At 51.9% G+C, this 21,980-nt stretch overlaps 1 protein-coding gene across 5 annotated transcripts in view; it reads right to left on the bottom strand.

The window, feature by feature from the left end:
- Window positions 1-21,980, bottom strand: part of GSG1L (GSG1 like) — a 201,910-nt gene that overhangs the window by 65,236 nt on the left and 114,694 nt on the right. For 4 of the 5 annotated variants that reach the window (XM_025854098.2, XM_025854096.2, XM_073888102.1 and 1 more), the window contains one exon: window positions 9,419-9,571. In XM_025854098.2, the coding sequence (XP_025709883.2) occupies window positions 9,419-9,571 (153 nt within the window). Of the gene's footprint in view, window positions 1-9,418; window positions 9,572-9,807; window positions 10,189-21,980 lie in introns of those variants that run through there. The other variant, XM_025854099.2, reaches the window with a different exon arrangement.

Here is a 21,980-nt window from a genome sequence, read left to right as displayed (position 1 = left end):
ACCTTTGATAAATATCAACTAGAAATGGCAAAAACGGACTTCGTTTTGGGAAAAAAAAAAATCGTGAAAATGGTCAAACTAGGCTAAGTGAGAAAAGACTTCTATATATTTTCAAATCCCTAAAGGGGCCGGAACTGGATTGCACAGAGAACTCTGTTTGAGGAATATGAACCTCAGGCGCCTGGTGCGTAAGCCAAACCAATCCTCAGGCAAATGGCTGTGGCTAGATAATATTTTAAGATGTTAATTTGTGTTTTTTCCCCTGTATTTTCTCCCCCTTTTCTTTCCCTCCATCCAGAGGCTCTAAACTTCCTTGTCCCAGAGGTTTTGCAGGAAAGGGGCAAGAAAAACCCATCTGCAAATCCTTCCCTTCCTGGTTTTCCCTTTGGGAAGCCCTTCACTTACTGAACGGATTAGGCCAGGGGCCTCTGAGCGGGGGCGGGGGGCGGAAAAAGTGAGCTGTCCACACTATAGTCCTCAGGACAAAAAAAAAAAAAAGTTGGCTTTTTCTTGGTTGGGGCAGGGGAGGGAGATGAGGGTCTGCAGTGACCTTCTGTTGGCTGGCACGATCACTTCAAATATTTTGAATTAAAAGTTAAACAGAGGACTACCATGTGACCCAGCCATTCCTTCCTGAGGAAAACATGTCCACACAAACACTGGCCCGTGAATGTTCGTGCCACCATCACAGAAGGTTCACAGCTAACCAAAAAGCGGATACAACACGCGTGTCCCATCCACTGATAAATGGAGAAACCGGATGTGGTGGACCTGGGCCGTGGAATGTTATTCAGCAGTAAAAAGGAACGGGATGCTGACCCCTGCTACGACATGGATGAACCCCGTGAAGATCCGATACTACGTGAAAGCAACAAGTCATAAAACATAAAAGACCATACACTGGAGGATCTCATTTATACAGGATATCCGGAAGGCAAATCTATGGAGACAGACGGTAGATGAGTGGTTGCCCAGGGCTGGCGGGTTTGGTGGAAAATAAGGAGTGTTAGTGCGTACAGGGTTTCTTTTTGGGGTGATGAAAAGGTTTTAAAATTGCACTGTGCTGATGGTTACTAAAAAAGCATTAAATTGGACGCTTTACATGGTTGAACTTTATGATCTATAAATTATGCCTCAGTAAAGCTATTTTAAAAACAATTGAATTAAAAATCTGATTTGGGGCTTTCCCGGAAGGCCATGCATCTCTCTCCATGGCAACCGTGCGCTGCTGAGGGGGCGTGCCCTTCCGTTTGCCAGGGCCCTCGCAGTCACCGTTCTATTACATCCAGCTGGCTTGACCCGCTGATGTCACCCTTAACTGTCCCTGAGGGCAGTGGATTTGAGAACTCTGATCTGGAGTGACGGGACCGCAGGTACTGAAAGTATCAGCCTCGTTCTCCCATCTTCTGTGTGGCCCTAGCGACAAAGAGCCCCGGGGACCAGAAGGGACTCTGTGCACAGGGCAGCAAAGAGGCAGAAGCAGGTTGCATGGACTCATGCAGGAGGACAGCACATGGGCTTTGAGGCCGGAACTGCACCTACCAGCCCTGAGCCTCAATTTTCTCAACTGTCGAATGAGGTGACGTGTTTAGAAGCCTAGCACATAGTAGATGCTCAGCAGATGGTAGCTACTGAGCCCATAATTTCCTGTTCACACTTCCAAATTCTCAGAACTTCTGAAATCCAAAAGCTTCTTTGTAACTCATTTTGGACATAAAACCTGGCTTGGCCTGAACTCATTCAGCAAGAAAGGCTGACCTGAATGGATGTGAAGCTACTGATGGTCTTTATTTATCCCCCTAGCATGAATATTCATGGCTTTTACTGCAGAGATATGAAATGTGTTTGCTTACAGGGTGATGCCCCAGCCCCTGCTGGGGTGTTAGGTAATGGATGGTCCAGGGATCACGTTACCTTCCAAAATTTGAAAAGTTCTAGATTCTGGGACACTTCTGGCTGGAAGGGTTTCAGGGACTGTGACCTGTAGGATGATGACAAAGACTAAGCCCCATCCCGTGTCTGTCTGGCATTATGTAAGACCATACAGCAAAGACAGGAGGGAGACAGACCCCCCAAAATTCTGAAGACCTGTGCTAGGCCAGGAGGATGGGAGCACAGTATGAAAATTAAGTTCCTTTCCAGGAACAAGAGCGCTTCAGTGCTCCCTGCCCATGGGGGTTCAGGGGATGAGCGTGGCACTGGCCAGATCAGCTTCAGAGAACGGAGTCTGGGGGGCCTGGGCGTGGTCCGCTACCTCATGGACACAGGAGAGGTTGGAACAGGGAGCTGGAGAGAGGATCCAAAACCCTCCCGGACTCCCCGTGGAAGCCTGCAGGCCAAGCAGGCCCAGCCCCCTTGCCAGTGCTTAAGGTACATGTCCCAAATCAGAGAAGACTGCCCAGGCCCCTCCCTCCCTAAAACGTTACCAGCGCCGCCCGCCCACCCAAAAAAAACCTGGCTGCAGGCACAGCTCCAGTCCGCCCATCCAGACCCCTGGTTAATAAAGAATCTGACTGGCCTTTGTCCTGGGTTCTGAGAGGGAGATGCTAAACCCCCGGGATTTCCTGAGTGATTGGGGTGTCTTTGTTATTCACGAGCCCCTGGATCACACCTGAGTTTTTGCTAATGAATGAGATGACTCTAAATGGGGGCTGGTCCGCAGACAGTAGCACCATGTGATCAGAGTGTAGGGCTTTGAGCCAGCTCTAACATCAGCCTCCAGGGGGATAAGGCTGGGGGCTTAGAGAACGAGTTCAAGCACAGGGCCAGCGATCCCATCAATCCTGCCTATGTAATGAGCCCCCAGTAAAAAACTCTGGACACCAGGCTCAAGCGAGCTTCCTGGTTAATGAACACAGTTGTGCCACAAGGGCGATGCACCCCAATTGCACAGAATCAGGTGGGCATGGAAGCTCCACATTTGAGGCCCTCCTAGACCTCGCCATTAGGGTCTCCTCCTTTGGCTGGTCCCGACTGCATCCTTCACGATAATACTGTAATCTTAAAGACAGCTCTTTCCCGAGTTCTGTGAGTTGTTCTAGTACATTATCACAGGGCCTTGTGGGAAGCCTGGCTTTGTCAGCTGGTCAGAAGGGAGGCTGGCCCGGAGTAAGGCTGAACTTGCGGCTGGCCTCGGAGGTGGGGGCGGTCTTGCTGGGGACCGCTCTGGGCGGACAGCATGAGAGTTACAGTACGGTGCACTGGTGTATCAGAACACCCCCTCTTTGCCTAGATTTGGTTCTCTGTGCCAGACGCTGTCAGTCCTGCACCGATGCCGGAAGCCACCTGCAGCGTGGGGTAGGACGGTTCCTGTGCCCGTTAGCAGCTTCCTTCCTCGGACACTTGCTTTCTTAGGCAGAGAAGATGAGAGATTCTAGAAGGTTAAAGCCTCGGGAGTGACTCCAAACCAGTGTCCAATAGGAGCTGGCGAGGAAATAGTGCTGCTTTCCCACCCCTTGGGTGAACAGTTCTGAGGTGGGTCCCTCTCAGAGGGACCCAGCAGGACTGACCCCAGTTGCCCACAGTGCTCACCTGCTCATCAACACTCCCTTACTGACTTTCCTCCCTTCCTGTCTTCCTTCTCCACTCTCCCACCATACTTCCTGGGATCACCTCCCATATAAGCTACCCGGCACCCAAGTCTTCATCTAGGATCTGTTTTGAAGGAACCCAAATCAAGACCTCGGGCATTCCTGGGGCTCTGAGTCTTTAGCTCCACTGCTGACCTCCTGCTAATCTCCCAACTTGACAAGCCATTTGGATTTGCAGTCGACCCGTTCATCTGGGCAACCATTTGTCCACCGCTGCATAATAATCCTGCTTAGTCCACAGCATGGGTATGTCTAGGGACCCAGGCCTGGTTAATCAGTGTATTTCATTCTCTGGCATGGAGACTGGTTCAGGAATAAGTCTATGAACCTACACAGTCCTCCTTAAAGCTTTGCAGGAGCTGTTGGAAAGGAGCTCTCTCTACCCCTGGAATCTTACGTAAGCCTGGAGCTGCTTATGACCATCTACTCTCTACATGGACAAAGCCTAATTGGGAATGAAGTCAGAAGAAAGCGGAGTGTGGAGATATAGATTCTTGATGACATGATCACCTGGATGCAGCCATTCCTAAAGCTCAACCACCTTGTATTTTTCAATTACATGAATCAACAGATTTCTATCATCATCCCCTTTCTTCCATTAGCTAATATGATTGGGTTCTTGTCACCTGCAATCAAAAGAATCTTTAGGGGCGCCTGGGTGGCTCAGTCGGTTGAGCATCCACCTTTGGCTCAGGTCGTGATCTCAGGGTCCTGGGATGGGGCCCCGTGTCGGGCTCCCTGCTCAGCGGGGAGCCTGCTTCTCCCTCTCCCTCTGCCTGCCACTCTGCTTACTTGTGCCCTCTATCTCTCTGTCAAAATAAATAAATAAAATCTTTTTTTAAAAAAAGAATCTTTAATAATATGGAAATACTTATTTCTCTGACTTAGACCCTCTGCGTTTTTAGGCACAAAAATACACCAAAGTACTTGCTAAGTTACGGGCAAGAGAGCCAGTCTGACCAGGGCGGGGAGACTGAACAGAGGGGGTTATCAATGTGGGATTCTTTCAGCACAGACCCCAAGAATTAGGGTATCAAGAAACTCATCCTAAAATAATATGTGATGGTTTTCGGCAAAAAGCTATAATCACCATGCTAAGAGAAACTCCAAGGTCCCCCAGGCCCCCAACCTCTGTCCAAAGCACATTGTGGTGTCCACCTCGCGGACCGTGGAGTTGCTTGCTCCTTAATTCATACCTCGCTCTGAAAATGGCTCCTGAAACCGATTCCAAACAGCAACCTCGCCTTGGTCATTTTTTGTTTTACTGCAAGATTTCCTTTTCTTGTTGCTTAACAAAATACTCTTACTGACTTCTCCATGAGGTCTGCTTTATTTTCCAGAAACGGTCACGTTTCTCTTCATGCTACGGCAGCTTTTACTAAAAGCCCACAGTTGGCTGGATTGTGCAGGGATTCTCCAAATGACTTTGTGTTTTTCCTAAGTAGATCAGTCTCATTTTTCAGAGGAATTGAGGAAGAACAGACATGTTCCAGCCTGCACTCACATCCCTTCTGGGCTGTAAGACTCTGGTCGCTGGGGGAAGAAACTCAGGGAGTTCATCTTCTCTAGCACCTCTTGGCTAAAATCACAGGACCTGGCAAGGGGCCACAGGCGGCTGGGGCCACCCCTGGTCTGGAATTGGGTCTTGCCCGGTCCTGAGAGCCCGAGAAAAGCTGTGGCCCGCTGCAGGGCCATGTCATGACTTTCATGGGCCCCACGCACTTTTGCCTCCACGGGCCTCCACGGGCCTGTTGCTCCATAAAAGAAATATTAAAAAATCACATTTTATGACTGCAATGGTAGAAAGGCAATTATGATCCAGCCTAGATTCACTCTTAGGTCTTCGTTATTATTAATTTTTTTCCTGCTGCTTTGAAAAGCAGTCAAAATGAAAACATTTCATGGGTCCCTAGAAATACTATGAGCTCTAGGCACTGGGCCAGTGAGCCAGCAACCACAGCCCCTGCCCCCAGTCCTCGGGGGCCGAACCCCATCTGTATGACCACCTTCTGCCAGGAACGCAGCCCTGCTGGTCGGGGCCTGCTACCCCGTCTCCCTTCACTGAAGAGCGTGAGCCCCTCGGCCCCCCACCTCACTGGGACAACAGGGCTGGTCCCCGGGGCCACGATCTGCCTCTCAATATATTGGAAGACAGCCGGGAATAATAATAACATGGCAAGCTGAAGTCCCAGGTGCTAAGCCCTGCTCAAAGCGCTTTATGTGGCAGGCTCAGTCGGGGGTTTAACAACTCACCAGTGACGTGACTACGGGCAAGTAGGGACGCGTGCAGTGTTAGACCCCTCCTCCTAAGGACACCACGTGGCAGGCTGAGCCCAGTGCCGGTGCCCTGGCATCTCAGCCAGCACTGGCTCTTATGATTCATCAGAATCACTTGATTCATTATAATAATTGATTATAATAATTGGGTCAAGTAGGGGCTGCCCCATCTCTGCTTTCCCCTCTATCCTAGAAGGTATTGACCTTGGGCTGAGGACCCTTCTTTGTGAGCTGCTCTGGCAACGTCAGACCCAGCCCTTTGCCCCCTGCCCATGGACTCACTCAGTGGGCTTGCCCACTCCTTCCCCTCCCATCAGAGCAGGCCCGAAGTCCACCCGCCTCCTCCAGGCCCCTCCTCGCCCCTTGGCCTGTTCTCAAGCGGCTCTGGAAAGGCCCGGGGCTCCCGGGCCAGGCAGCCTCTCTCCTGGGGTCCTGTTACCCCCATCTGTCTTCTCTCGGGCATGAATACAAAATGCTTTCTCTCCACCACTTGCTACTTCACTCTTATGACATCATCTGGCTCACACACGCTTCTTGGTTACTGTTTCCTGAAGACTTAAAAGTCTACTCCCTCCAGGCCAGGTCACCCCTGCAGCTCCATCCTATGAAAAGAGCACAGGGCTTTGAAGCCAGCAGGAGCTGGGTTTAATCCTGGCTCCACAATTGACCAGCTGTGTGACCCCAGGCAAGTCAATTAACCTCCCTGAGCCCTGCATTGTTTATCTGTCTGAAATTAACTGGAGACAATCTTATTTTCTTTAGCAGTGGGGCTCTGGGGCTTTTTTGTTGTGGGAGGTGAAAACTGTGATAAGCCCTTTGAGGTTGGGGGAAGAGCCCCCACCTCCTACCCGACAAGAGGTCTGCTTGAAGACCTGGAGATGGCTGTCTTGGGCTGCCCACCAGCTTTCATTGGGTGACTGGAGCGAGCAGGTTGAGGGGGAGGGCTGGGTGCTTGGGATAATGGAAGGGATTCTTCCAGCTTGCAGGGGGGAAGGAAAAGGTGAAACCACTAAGAAGGGAAGGGGGCCAGCATGGCACAGCCCACCTGCTCAAACCAGACCCATCCCCTCCCACTCCCTGCTCTTCTCCCACATTTGCCACCTTGGTGACCCACCGTCCCCGGCCAGCCAAGGGACATCAGGTCAGAGGCTCTGGCCATCTGGACTTAGAGGCCCCTCCTCAGAATCACATTTCTGGCTGCATAAAATAAAATACGTAGGATGACAGAGCACACCAGTTACATGGAAGTGTAGTTAGCGAAATACTCAAACAAGCGTGCGGTACAGGAATATATGCGCTTCTTCATTAACACACTAGATAACAAGATTCCGCAGAAGCTCTAGTACACGTTACACTTTTGAATGAACACATCTCAAGATATCTACCACAACCGTAGTGTGAGAGCACAAATAGAGATTATTATTGGCGACTACCGGACAGGTGCTCCTCACTACTGCGTTTTGTTGCCTCCATTCATAGCTGAAGGACATACTGCATGTCAGTTACAAGTTAGAGGAATAAGGCTGGAATTTTCCCCCCACCCGGCTCGTGGACCCCCTGAATTCTGTGGACTCCACACTAGGAAGCTGCCCGGGGTTCTCTCTTTTCCAGGCCCACTCAGCTCTCCTGAGCAGTCTGCAACCCTGCTCACTTCACCGCCTAGCCGAACAGAGGGCGTGTGCGCCTGCATCCCATTCCCACTGCCCCTGCGCTGGGGCAGGGTGGGGCCGCGTCCTTTCTCACCTCCTGGCCAGTCTCCCTACTTCCACTCTTGCTCCACTCCGTCCATGCCACAGCCGGAGCCCTCATCCCCAAATGCACACCTGACCATATCCCCCTCTGCTCTGGATTCTTAATGGCTCCAAGGTAAAAGCTAAAGATCACTGAAAAGCACCAAGACCCTCGGCCAGGTCTCCGGCCTCATCTCTCAATTCTCCTGCTCTCTCTACTCTGCCTCCCCATCATTCTGAACAACTCGGAATTTCCAGAATATGCCACCCCACTAGGCCTTTACCCATGCTGCTCCCTCTATGTGGAATGCCTTCCCCAAGCTGTCCATCAGGGAAACTCCTACTTTTTTCCAAGCCTCAGCTCAAAGGATGTCTTCCCCATACCCATACCCCAGCCCACCCATCCCCACCCACTCCCCGGGGCCAACGTGGGTGCCCCTCGGGCAGGCCTCTCACTACTAGAGGTCAACCCACCATTTTCTAATTGTTTGATGAGTCTATCTCTCACAAGACTGCAAACTTCAGGAGGGGGAAGACACAGCCGTTTTTCCTTTGACTTGCCCAAACCTACAATGCCTGGTCCTTTAGGCCTTCTTTGAATATTGGTTGAGTAAATGCACACAAGATGTAGGAATGGGGTGAGCAGGATGCAAAACGGACACTACGCTATGAGGCTCGCTCTCTTTTTCTTTGCTTTCCTTTACTATGATGGTTAGATTTCCACATCCTGAGAATGCCAAGTCATGCGTGTTTTGATCTGTGGAGCGTGCTGTAATCTCTTGAATTCAGCTCTCAATCTTTGAGGGATCCCTCTGTTATACACACACACTTCAGTTAGGGGGAGATTATTTCCCTTACCAAAAGGCTCATCGTTTCAGTTTCATTAAATAGAGGGTTCTTCCAATGCATGAAGAATTGGATTAGATTTACAGAAATTCAATTTACGTTTGGCTTTTTAGGAACAGATGTCTTACACAGCCAAGCCACCACTCTATCTGTCAGGCCGCCTGAAGTTATGGTTTGTAGGCTCCTTTTACTCCCTCTGGCACACTCCCTGCTTAACCCCTCATGACCTGGATCTGTTGAAACAGCTCTGGGCAGCTGGCCACCTAATCCAGTAGCCTTTTTTTGGGAGTCGTCTGTCTCCACCTCCCTGAGTCCTATCATGAGGCTGACCATCCCATTCTCCCCAAAGCCCTCAAAATCCCTGGCTCTGCCCACCCCACATAGTCCCTGAGCTTCCAGAGGTGTTTGCTCCCTCGGCTTCCACATGAATGTCTCAAAGGCAAAAAAGCTAAAGCAGATGAGTGATGTGCCTGCCACCCCAAACGGGCCCCCCTTTTATATCCCTATGGAAGACACCATCATCCACTCATTCCAGTAAAGCACCTCTCTGCCTTGTCCCACAGATGCCGTCCATCACTGGGCCATATGGTGTTCAGCTCCTGACTACATCTCAAGCTAACTCACCTCTCTCTCCTGCACGTGAAACTTCACCGGAGGCTGCAACTGTCCCTTTCTGCTCATCACCAAAACCCCAGTACTTATTACTAGCACAGCACCTGGCACGTGATAGATAGTCAATAGATAGTCAATAACCACCGAGCGAGTGAATAAGCTAGCAAATCCCATTTTCCGAACCGTACCACGGAGGCTGAGAGAAGGGAAGTGACTGGTGCAAGGTCACGGGCGGCGGGGGGGTGGGGAGCGGGGGGGGGGGGGGGACAGACAGGCCTCAGCCCCAGGGCGGCTCCCGCCCCCACAGTCCGCTCCTCCGGAAGCCCAGGGTTAGGCTCCACTGCCCGACGCCCTCCGCCTTACCTGACAGCACCGTGAAGACAGCTGCGAAGGCATTGAGCTTGAGCCCGTCGATGACATTGCTGGAGTGGAAAAGCTCGAGACACATGAGGCTGAAGCCAACCACCAGCAGGAGGATATAGAGCACCTCGGAGACCACCGACAGCCACAGGACCCCTGCACGACAGGGGCAGAGCGGCCGTGAGGTGAGGGACGCAGCAGGGTGGCCCCGCCCCGTGTACCTTCCACCCCACGCCCATCGGTTGGCGGACCTAGTCCTCCTAGTGAGGACCGCAGTTGTAGGGTGCGTCCTGATGACACAGCTGATCACGACCACGTCCTCTGCACCAGAACTGGCTCAGGAGCCCAAGCCCAAGTCAGGGGGAGCCCGGCGCTCTCGGGGTGATGCTTACTAGTGCAGGGGGCCCCTTCTGACCGGAGGGAGGAACCTCCGTCCTGCAGCTGGACGGAGTCTCTCTTTCTCTTTTCATCTGGTAGATGACTGCTCCCGGGAGCCATCTGATGGCCCGGAGGGCACCCGCCTTAGGATGAAGCGGACACTGTTGTTTCTGAGCAGAGAGGGACGGGAGGGTGACATCACCCGGCCAATCACCAGCCCCGAGGGCTTCCCTGAGGTTAAAGTGGTCAGGGCGGTGTTCTCTGTCACCTGCAGCTACGAGCACACACCTACATTTTCATCCGCCCTGTACCCGACTCCACTTTTTTCTAGAAACTACTACAGCTCCTGCCACAGCTTCAACCACGTGGCCGTCCTGGGAGCAGCCGTGTTCTAAAGAGGGTCTCCCTTCCTGGACATGGTTGATGGGTCGGGTGTGGTCACGTGACCTAGGATCGGCCAATCAGAGCCCTTCCCTGGCAGTCTGCACTTGGAAGCACAGATGTGAACCGGAAGACCAGGACCGATGAGAGCGTGAGCTTTCTGACAGTGTGAGCGCCCGGTTCCAGCTGTTCCTGAAGGGGCACTGCACCGCTGTCCTTCCAGTGGTTTGGCTCCTCCAAATCTTTGTTTTCCTTGTGCTAGCACAGCTCCCTTTTCTCCCCAATTTTTCCAATTTGGGTTGCCATCATTTGCCACCTAGTTTAGGGGGCATCTTCTCTTTCTCCCACCCCACATTCCCCCCCCCCTTCTTCTTACATGTCTCTCATTTGGAGAGTCCCTTCCCTTCTCTCGGTCTGTGTAGGTCAGTTGCAGCTGACACATCCTGGCTCCATGTTCAGGCACATGACTCCTATCTAGTCAATGAGAGCTTCAGGAGCCCCCTGACTCTAGTCATTGCTTCAGGAATGAACCTCTCTATGCCTGCGTTTCTTCACCTATAAAACAAGGATAATAATAACACCTATTTCATAGTGTTGTCCTGCTGTGAGGATTCCATTAGACAGCAATGTGAAGAGCTTGTGCTTAGCGTGTAGTGACGGCTCAATTTGTGCCATATTACTGTTGTTGTATGGGAGGAACATGTCCCTACCGTGTCTCAGGAAATGGAGCCCAGGGGCGCTTGAGTGAGGTCAAGGCTAGAGACAGAGTCAAGAAAGAGAAATGCAATGTGGGAGGAGATAATATTTCTGAGAAAAAGGATGGGCAGGAGAAAATGCAACACATCACATGACTTACCTTCCAAGACACACTAACCAGTGTTAGAGGAAGGCCCACACTTTAGAGAAGGGACTATGGACCCTTCTCTAAAGGGTCAGCCAGAGATGGACATGTGACCCACGTCAGTTCAATGAGAGTCAGGACTTTCACTGGAACTATTGGCGAAGAAAATTCCTTTCTTTTTACCAGGTTTCAGCCTAGGAGGGTGGAAAGATGGAACTGACTGAGCCACCCAGGGGCAAGGGCCTTCCTAAAAGCAGAGCCAGTGCCAAGGAAGGCAGAGCTGAGATGGAGGAGGATTGTGTCCTAGGACATTGTTTGAGCACCTGGATCCAGCCATGCCTGAAGCTCCCAGTCATTTGTTCTTTCAATCACATGAACCAGTTAAGTCCTTGTCTTTGCCTAAGCCAGTTTGAGGTGGAATTTCTATCCCTTACAACAAAGAGTCCTGATCTTTAGCTTTTCTGTTCTCCAAACCTGTCAAACATGTCCTTCCTACCTCTTTGCCTTTATAAGATTGTTCCTTCCACCGGGACCATCCTGGGGACATCCAATATGTACTATATAGTGAATGAAGCAAACAAACAGAAAATTCTCAGTCCTTATCTGCTCCCTGACAAAGAATCCAGATTCTGAAACACCCACTATCATTCCTAGCACAACGGGCTTTTAGAGCTGTGGAGAAATTTTTTTTTTCTTTTTCCTTTTTCTTTTTTTTTTTTTTTTTTTTTTTTTTGGCTACAAAAATATCACATCTCCTGGGCAATCCCTTGGATTTCTGTAAGAGAATAATGTGCTCTTGGCAGCCTGGATGTTGTTAAAACACCCCCTGGCACGGCACACTCATAGCCTCTGAGGTCCTTCTCTGGCCCAAGGCCCACCAAGGCAGCAGGGAGGAAGGCAGGAGATGCGGGGTGAGCTGAGCCACACCAGGAGGGCGGCAGCTCCCACGGAGGCCTGGCCTCCCTCCCAGCAGCCTTCACCTCTTGCTGCTCTTGACCTGGTGGCATGTGGAGACCGCTCCTCACCACTGTGCTGCTTACTGACTCAGTGCCTCCCCCAGAGAACCCCTACTCCCCCAGGAGGGGTGCTCTTATCCCTGCCCACATGGGCCCCAGGCCAGGCCTCCACCCCTCCCGCTTCCCCTCTCCCCTCACAGCAGCATCTGGCTCTGCTCTTTCAGATGGACTGAGAGGTGGGATGGGGCATCAGGGGCCGAGATGCTCAGAAAAGAAGTAAGTTAACTGTGGGGAAACAGACACCAGTATCTCCGATGCCTGGTTAGGGTCACTTGGGCTTCTTATTCTCTCCAGATTTATTTCCCTGTCCTGCCTCCCCCAATTCCCTTACCACTCTCCCCTGGGCAGTTCCTCTGTACCTGACTTACACGTGAGTTCTCATCTCAGCATCTACTTCTAGAGAATCTGACCTCAGACTCTAGCATTCACCTGTTAACCTCCTCACACCCGTACGAAGTAGTGAGGCAGCATCCACTTTACAGATGAGCAAACTTAGGTTCAGAGGGACTAAGCAACTAGTCTGCACAGCTACATCGTGGTACAGCCTGGGTTCAAACCCAGGCCTCTCTGACTCCAGGACCCGTCACAGCTCTAAGTTGGCAAGATGGAAGAGCCACTTTGAAATCATACCATTCTCCACCCTTGGGCTAGTCTGAGGGGCCTGTCTGGGTCGGAGGGCACAGGGTTCCCTGGCCATGGCTCTCATCTCCATGCTCTCCGGCATTCCAAACAATGCCTGGATTCCTGCAAGAGGGTGGCCACCGAGTGGGATGGGAGAGGGGTGGACCTCAGGCCTCCGCAATCCCGAGGCCAGCTGGCCACCAGGTGTCGGGGGGAAGGAGGTCACAAGGAAGAGCAGACAGGTCCCGGGGATGCCAGAAGCCAGGCTGTGGAAGCTGCACTTGGCCCATGAGGCCAAGGCCAGTGGGGTCCTCAGGGTCTTAGCAGGGGAAGGACCCAAGTCAGGAGGCCTGCTCTGGAAGGACACCCGGGTGGCCTGCTGGAGGTCTCTGCTGCGCTCCGGGCGAGAGATGGTGGTGGCCTGCCATGGTAACGGTGGGGTGAGGACCAGCGTGGAACCTGGTAACTCCTGAGGCGTGGGCTCAGTGGACTCTGACCACGAATGTGGTGGCAAAGGAACAGGGAGGAGTCCAGAGTGAGGCCACGTGTCCAGCTTGGGCAACTGAGCAGATGGTGAGTGTTCTTCACTGAGAAAGAGGTGATGCTAAGGCAGGAAGACAACGAGGTCCCACATCAGTTGTAGGACCTCCAACGGGCTGCCCAGGATGTAGCTGGAGCCCAGGCAGAGAGCTGCAGACATCGGCGAGACGTGGGCACTCACTAAACATCTACTCTGATTGTCAAAGAGATGGTAGCTGGAGGCACAAGGCTGGTCGACAGGCCCATGAAGAGTATGTGGAGCAAGAGAGCGAAGGGTGGGAGATGGATCCACGGGAACATCAGTACTCAGGAGGGGGGGTGGTGGGGAGAGGGCTGTGGAGGCGACTCCATGGGTGCCCCACCCGCCCCTCCCACAGCGCTTCCGCGCACACTGCCCCCCGCCGGCACACGGACCTCTCCCCCCCAGTGCTTGGCCCTGGTCCCCAGAGCCCCCTCCCTACCTTCCCGCACCTTCACAGTAGGCTGGACTTGGGGGGGGTGACAGCACCCTCCACCCCCAGCTGCAGTCCTCAGCCAATGCCTGATGCGAGCCACTAAAGTACCCCAAGTGGGTAACACTGGGGGGTGCCACCCACACATCTGTGTTTCACACCAGGGGAGAGGTGGTATTACACGTGTCTCACCACAACACTAAATCGTCTGAATCAAAAAGTGAAAAAGCTACTCAGTTCTCTGTTATTTCTAAAATTCTTACCACCTCAATCAAAAGAGTCTCTCTCCGGTGCTAATGTGTCCTCAACACCTTTCTACCACTTGTTAATTGTTTAAAACCGTGAGAGGGCTCAGAATCTACAGCAGTTCCTAGGCAGACTTGAAAGGCATTTAGGTAATTTCCTTCTGGGCCGGTGATTCTCCATCAGCCCCATCCTCTCCCATCCTCCCCCCAAGTCACTGCTCTCCGCCCTTCTCTGTGCCCCGGAGGCCTGACTCCTAGGACTGCACCCCCAGGCTGCCTGGCCCTCTGGATGCACAAGGAGGGGCACCAGCTAGAAATCGGAGGGTAGGAAGAGGAAGGTCAGTGTTTCTCTGCCCTGCTCCCTGTCTTGTGCCCCTTCTCTGGTGGAGGCTTCATTCTCTTCCTATGACCACAGCTCCCAAGGTTTGTGGGAGCCAACCAGTTGCAGCTCCTACACTGTCCTTACCCTTTCTCCTGCCCTCCTAAGGCAGATAATGGCTCCCCTCTCTTGCCAGTCTTCCGGGGCCTCAGATTCTCTTAGCCCTTCCCATGCCTTTTAAAGGACTCTGTCATTAAAGTGCCTTCATTTGAACCATTTGGGGGATTCTGATTTCTGCAGGGACCCTCCCTGAGACATCGTGGTTTTGGGCAAGGGATCCAATTAGAGCAGTGATCTGAGCCAGCGATCTCAGTGTGGGCCCCAACCCGCAGCCGCACGTGGGAAGATGTGATGCTAATTCTTGGGCCTCGAACCTGTCTGTGTTGTAATGAGCTCTCCAGGCGATGCTGACGAACCCTCAAACAAGAGCACCACTGATCAAAAGTTCCCTTTTTAATGTAGGTATAAGAAAGTGAGTCAACTTCAAGGGCGCCCGGGTGGCTCCATCAGTTAAGCATCGGACCCTTGATTTCCGCTCAGGTCATGGTCTTTGGGTTGTGAGATCGAGCCCCGGGTCAGGCTCCATGCTGGGCATGGAGTCTGCTTGAGATTCTCTCTCTCCCTCTCTCTCTGCCCCTCCCAAGCCCCTAAAAAGAAAAAAGTGAGTCAACCTCAGAAGAAGATTGAGTCAATGCTAGATGGTAGATGCTGGCGTCTGGCAAATACAGAGAAGGTGGAACCTGAATCATGAAACATCGGGAATCACCGTATAGGGGCCTGGCCCGCAATCAGAGCTCATCACGATTATTCGTGTTATGGATGCACGCAGGTGTGAATAAAGGAAGTCAGAAAGGACAGTGGGCTGGCAGCCTCCGGCCAGGATGACAGGGTCTCGCCTTGGTGATGCCCAGAAAGTCCCAGTGATCACAGAGATGATTGCTTCGAGTCTCTGAAACTTGGCACAAATGCCTCGATCTGCAGCCGAGAACTGGTGACCTCCCAGGGCAGAAGAAATGAAATGGCTTCTCATCAGGTACGGGGCCCGTGGGGTGACAGCTAATCCTGCCAGCTGCACTTTTTGCCTTTTCAAAACACAGCTTCGTAACACCAACTTTGACCCTCCATTGATGGACTTGATGGGTTTCCGGCCCGGTCCCTCCCTTGCTAAGACAGTTTCCAGGGCCAGTTTGGCTGAGGGAGAGATCACGTGTGGGAACCGTGTCTTGGATGTACGACCTGGGCCGGGGGACTTAGCTCTCTGTCCCTTCAGTTTCCTCATTTGAAAAATGGGCATAATAGATTTGTCCTGAGCATTAAATGAGACAATATCTATAAATCACCGCACCCTGACACTTGGGAAGTATTCAAGAAAGCTAAGCGTTACTATTACTTCCTAATAAGTATAATTATGAGCAATTAGAATAATTATAAGGGGCAGCGGGGGCGCAGGTATGAAGGAGCATGGAGCTGGGCCTGGTCCCCACGGTTGATGCCCGGCTCTGCCAGGCACTAGCTGGGAGATGGGGCAAGCGACATGCTCCCACTGATCTTGTTTTCTCACTTGAAAACTGGGGATAGATATCAGACCCACTTTGCAGGCTGTGTGAGGACAAAGCGAGTTAATTGATGATCAGAGTGCTTAGGGCAGTGCCTGGCAAACAGCAGGTGTTACATAAGTACAAGCTGTTACTATTATGGGCGTTGTTGTTATTCCCATGGGACGTGGCCAAGGAGTGGGCAGCCTGGACAAGTGCCTCCCAGCCACTGGACAAATAAAACCCTTCTGGGGAGCAGAGGGGAACGAACGGTTGCAAAATCACGCAAAATCCCAAGGCATGGTGGCATTTTACTATAAAACATTTTTCCCCAAAACCCATCAGTTTAATATGTCAAATCAATAAGTCATGGCGCAGTGGCTGCTAGCTGTGGGCTCGGAGACACACCCCCTGAAACCCAGCATGTTAAATCATGTAAATGACTCGGGCCAGGACCTCTGGGGCTGGAAACGGCTTCAGGACAGCTGCTGTTTGTGCAATGTCAATACTGAAGCTCAGAGGCAGGGATGTGCAGGGGCTGGGAGGAGAAGGCCAGAGAGGCCTCGGGGACCTGCAGGGAGGGGCTCCGGGGGACACTGAGCCCCCAGCCCTCCATCTGCAGATGAGATGTTAGCCCAGAGAGGAGTTAAGATGCGTCCATGTCACAAAACCAGTTGAGGGTAGATTGGGGTGGAGATGGGGGCCTGTCCACCTCCCTCGCTGCTTGATGTTGCAAGACTGGGGAGCAGGGTAACCCTCTGAGAGGTGCAGGGATTGAGGTTGGGGGGAGGGGTTAAAGGAGCTGCCCCGAAGAGGAGCTGCAGCGAGACGGGTGGATGGTGGCTACACCGCCTGTCAGCAACCCTGGGTTCCAGCCGACGCTGCGGGACCTCTGGAAGGCCCCTGCGCCACTGTGGGCCTCAGTTTCCCTCCCAGGAAAACAAGTGGATTCTCAAACAAGCTGCCAACAGGCTGAATCCAGCTCACAAAAATGTCTTGTTTGGCCCACACAGTATTTTAAAAATATCTGAATTCATTATCAACATTTAAAAATAGGAGACTTCACATACTTCATCCAGGTTTCTGGATTCGTGTGCAAAACGAATGCAGTGGATGCACAGTATGAGACCCGCATCCCCACAGGATGGTGATTGTGGGGCTGAGCTGGGGTTGCTCCCCTCAAACAGGGCACATACTTCTGGGTCAGCACAGACCCTCCGTGGTTCCCTTCACCCTTTCATGGCTCCCGTCTAGCTCTCGTTGAGTCTGTGAGTCTACAGCCCCTTACACAATGACAGCAAAAGCCAGTTCTCTCCCTAACACTCTACAGCGAAGTCGCGTTTTAAGACCCTGCATGGTCCTCACTGATATCTCCATGTAGGAGTAAAATACCCAGCAAACCCTCAGTCATCCAGCTTGCTCAGGGACAGGGGAGGTTTCAGCAAGTACCACGCCACCCCACCGATGAGGGTGTCAACTTTCAAAGAGTTAGATTAAAAGGAAAGACAATTCAGCTCTAAAAATATGCCCACATCGGAGCCAGAGCACGGATCTAAGAGCTACTCCCGAGAGTCCTCTTGCCCACCCCGGCCCTACACCGTTTGCTCGAAGGCCTGAGAAGGCAGGTGAATCGCCAGTGTCACGGCACCAGGAATCTTCCTTCGCTGAGTCAGACAGAACATTTCAGGCTTGGACTGGAGGTCATGGTGGTGATCCTCAGTGGCCACTCTTATAGGATGTGCAAGAACGTTGGGTAACAGAGGGCTTCGGAAGAGAATGCCATTCAAATGCCAACCAGTGTGATGTTCTGGAAACAAGGAGCCTCAGTAGGACTGTTTTCTGCATCACCATCTTTTCTGGAACCCTCCTTCTCTAAAGCCTCGCTACTCAAAGCGGGTCCACACACCAGCAGCAGCTGCAGCCGCTGGGAGCCTGTGGGAAATGCAGATTCTCAGTCCCCACCCAGACCTACTGACTCAAAGTCTGCATTTTCACCAGATCCCCAGCTGATCCAGATGCACGTTCAAGCGTGAGGAGCGCTGCTCTAGAGGATGAAGTTCAAATGCCCCGATGTGGCATTTGGTGCCCTTGACACGTGGGTCCTGAGCAGCCCTGCCCACCTCCAACCCTCAGCATGGCTGCTTGCTGAACATCCCATGCCCTCCTGAGCCTCAGGCTTGGCCCCAGCCCCCGAAGTGTTGTCCTCTCTGGGGTCATCTGCTTCTGAATAACATCCTGTGAAGATCTCCACATCTTTGTTTCCAGAACCTGCGAATATGTTACCTTACACAGCAGAGGGGACTTCGCAGATGTGATTATGATCTTGAGATGGAGACATTGTCCTGGATTATTTAGATGGGCCCCATGTAATCATGGGCATCCTTATAAGAGGGAGGCCAGAGGGCCAGAGTCAGGAACAGACGATGGGACAACAGAAGCAGAGGTTGGAGTGATATGGGGTTAGTCATGAGCCAAGGAATGCAAGCAGCCTCCAGAGGCTGGAAAAGGCAAGGAAACAGGTTCTCACCTGGAGCCTCCAGAAAGGAACACACTCTTGCCTTGTAATCGATTTTAGCCTCATAAGGCTCATTTTGGAATTCTGACCCCCAAAACTGTAAGATAATAAAGCCATGCCGTTTTAAGTCATTAGGTTTGTGCTTATTTTTTACAACAGCCATGAGAAACCAATATACCTTCTTTCTTCCTAGAAGGTCACCTCCTCCAAGAAGCCTCTCCTGAGCACCCCAGCCCCCGCTGTGGTCCCCAGAGCGACCTCAGCAAAGAAGGCAGTCTCTCCACCACATCCAGGTAGATGCCTTGCTAAGGTGGAGAGAGTGTGCACTTGGGGACAGAAACGTCTGGATTTGACCTTGGATGTTTATCTAAATCTCGCTGGGCCTCAATGTCTTTCCGTAAAATGGAATCAACGCTACCAACTTTCACATCCTCTGGACAAGTTAAATGAGATCATGGCTGCGAACACCCGCCCCACCCCACCCCCCCGCCCCCGGTCTGGCTCCTGGCACATCGTAGGTCCTCAGCAAATGTTGGTGTAGCAAGCTGACACTCCAGGCCCAGAAAAACAAGTCCTCCTCCTCCGAGCTCACAAGTGGACAAACCAGTTGATCACTGGAACGGAATCTGACAAGGCCTTTCTGCCCGCAGAGTTCCACAAGGCTCCAGTCCTCGTCAATTTGGAAATGACTCTAGCAGACATGCCCTTTAGAAACAGCTCTGTTGGAATCCGGGGACAGTCACTGAGCATTTGAGATGTGTCATGATGACCTTGGCCTTCAGCATCAGACTGCAATGACTTTCCTTCCTCTCTAGAGTCCAGAAGCTGGCCTTGGAAATAATCTCTGGCCCACAGAGGCTGGGGCCTGGGGAGGGGGCTGGTAGGGAGAGTGTAGTGGGAAAGGCTGAGAAGGCCGAGGTTAGGTCCTGGCCCCCAGCCCCACACTGGCCCCCCATTGTCTTGGACAAGTGCTCTCACCTCTCTGGGCTTCCCCTTCTCCCCAGATGGGGCTGCTGTGCAGGCAAAGGAAATAGGAGAGGGGAGGTCAGAAGTTGCAAACTGGCCCAAAGACAAGTTTCTGAGATTTTTTGTTGTTGTTCTGTTCTCTGGGTTTTACATTTCCTCTCTTTCTCTGTCTGTCGGCCTCTCTGTGTGTGCGACTCTTCCTTCCTCTCTTGGTATACGTGGTATTTTTAAAATTTCGAATTAGATGCCAACACTTAAAAATGAGAAAACCGCATGAAAATCTAGATTCTTGTGGAAGCCTGGCAGGCCAGGGCCATGCTGCCACATGAAGACATTGGCTAGAGCCAAGAGGTGGCTACTCCCACAGATGGGGTAGGTGCTCTGCCTTTTGCCACACTCCCCACCCTTCCCTATAGTATCCTGCCGAGGAAACGGAGGACTATGGCCCAGGGAATCACCCCAGAGAGACCTTTACAATGGAGCTGGAAGGAAGTAATGAAAGGGAAAAAAGAAGCCAGGCAGTATGCAGTCAGGGGACAGAAATGGTCAGGGCTCAGGGAAGATGCCAGCCAGGGAAGGCATTGCAACCGAAGGGCCTCCCAGACACCTACTGGTTCCTGCTCCAGCTACCAGACGGGGAAGAGTAGTACCCTCAAGAACAACTCTGTGAGCATGAAGTGGGGCTGGTCACTGTGGAAGGGAGGAAAGAAGAGAAAGGCTTCCCAGCTGTGAGGTGGTGGTGTGCCCAGTGCTTAAGGCATGGCCCAGGAGCCAGACCACCCAGGCAAACCCCAGCTCTGCTACTGACTTGCTGTGTGGCCTCAGGCAAGTTACTTCACCTCTCTGAGCCTCAGTCTCCCCATCCACCTCTTGTGAGAATTAAAGAAGCATGTCAAGAGGCATAACCAAGGCTTAGCTCATGGTGGGGCCCAATGCATGCTACTTGTCCCCATTTACCAGATGAGAACAGGCTTGGAGGCTTGGAAAGCAGCAGAAAAACCTATCTGTCTCAAGCCTGACAAAGCCAGGCTCAGTGAGTGGTGGGGAGATACTGTCAACTAGATTATCTGGATTCAATATTTGCCCAGGACCCCAAGACTAACTGTGCTCTAGCCCTCTGCCCTTCACATCCCTGTGGCCCCCTTGCTGAATCCGGGGTCCCCTATGGCCCCGGTGGCATCTGACTTGCCCTCCCTGACCCTGACCTCTAGAGCAAGTGTCCCTTCTCCCTTAACTCACCTGAAAAAGAGCAGTCACTGCAGCAAACATACTTCCCAAACCCAGACCCTGTGTCAGATACTATGGGGGATGCAGAGGGGAGCAGGACCTGGATCTAGCCCACTGGGAACCCCAAATTTAACCTGAGGGGTGAGACACACACTTGCTAATGACCAAGTTATAATACATCACCCAGGGAGTGCGAAGCACCGTGCTGGGCCCTTGCCAATAGAAACTCATCTCATCCCACAACACCTTATGACCTGAGTGCTATTATTACCTCCAAGTTATGGAGGGGAAACTGAGGCACAAAGCTGTTAATTACCCAGCCCAGGGTCACAGCTAGTAAGTGGCAAAGCTGGGATTCAGATTCAGCCCTGCTCCTCCTCCACAACAAAGTCCTACATTCCAGGGGAAGAAAGGGCACGTCCTTGTGCCCACCCCCCAACCCCGGGGAGCCTGGCTGGTTCCTTCCAACAAGCATTCGAGATAGGTGCTACATCTTACAGGTAAGGACATGGAGGCACAGAGGAGGAAAGTAATTTGCCCCAGGTCCCACGCACTGGCGAGGGGACTCAGGAGTGGCATCCAGCTCTGCCTGAGTGCCCCCTCCCCCGCCTCCAGCTCTCTGCAGGGCTTCTGCACCTTTCCTGGGCCACATACCTCTATGACATCTGATGAAACCTAAGGACTCTTTCTCTGAAAAATGTTTTTAAATGCATAAAACAAACATACATAGAATTGCAAAGGAAGCTAATTATATTGAAATGGAGTTATCAAGACATTTTTTAAAAAGTCAAATGTATAATATTAACCTACATGCTTCTTTATTAATGCATGACATAACAAGTTCTAATAACTCCCATGGCTTCAAAGCAGCGAGGAGAGACGTGGTATTTTCAAGATCTGTACAAACCCTGTAACGTGTCATGAACACTCTGATTCTGATTGATGACAAAGTCCCAGGTAGGGCTAGGAGGGAAATGCTGACTGCCAATTAGAGGCTATGAGAGTAGAGATGTAATATTTTGCCACCCAAACTCTTGGATCCCCTGAGTTCTGTCTGCTGAACCCCTTGGTAATTTCCAGGTTAAGAATCTGCCTGGAGCAGCGGTTCTCAAATTTGCAAGTGCTTGTGAAAATGCACGTTCCCAGGCTGCCCCCAGGGAAGCCGATGCCACAGATGCGAGCAGAGGCTGGGATCCACTTTTTGAACAAGTGTCCCTGGTCGTTCTCAGAATGTGGGCCACATTCTGTGACGGAGGGATCTTTTAAAAATGTAAGTGTCATTAATATATCTTGAAATCGGGAACTGTGATACCTCCGGCTTTGTTCTTCTTTCTCGAGATGGCTTTGGCTATTCGGAGTCTTTTGTGGTTCCATACAAATTTTAGGGCTGTTTGTTCTAGTTCTGTGAAAAATGCTGGTGGTATTTTGATAGGGATTGCATGAAATCTGTAGACTGCTCTGGGTAGTAG

The sequence above is a fragment of the Callorhinus ursinus genome, unplaced genomic scaffold (genome assembly GCF_003265705.2).
Source record: "Callorhinus ursinus isolate GAN/ISIS: 27379988/994484 unplaced genomic scaffold, GSC_fseal_2.0 scaffold87, whole genome shotgun sequence".
In the NCBI taxonomy this organism is placed as follows: domain Eukaryota; kingdom Metazoa; phylum Chordata; class Mammalia; order Carnivora; family Otariidae; genus Callorhinus; species Callorhinus ursinus.
The sequence above is the reverse complement of the archived record's forward strand: the minus strand, read 5'-3'. Positions and strand labels throughout refer to the sequence as shown.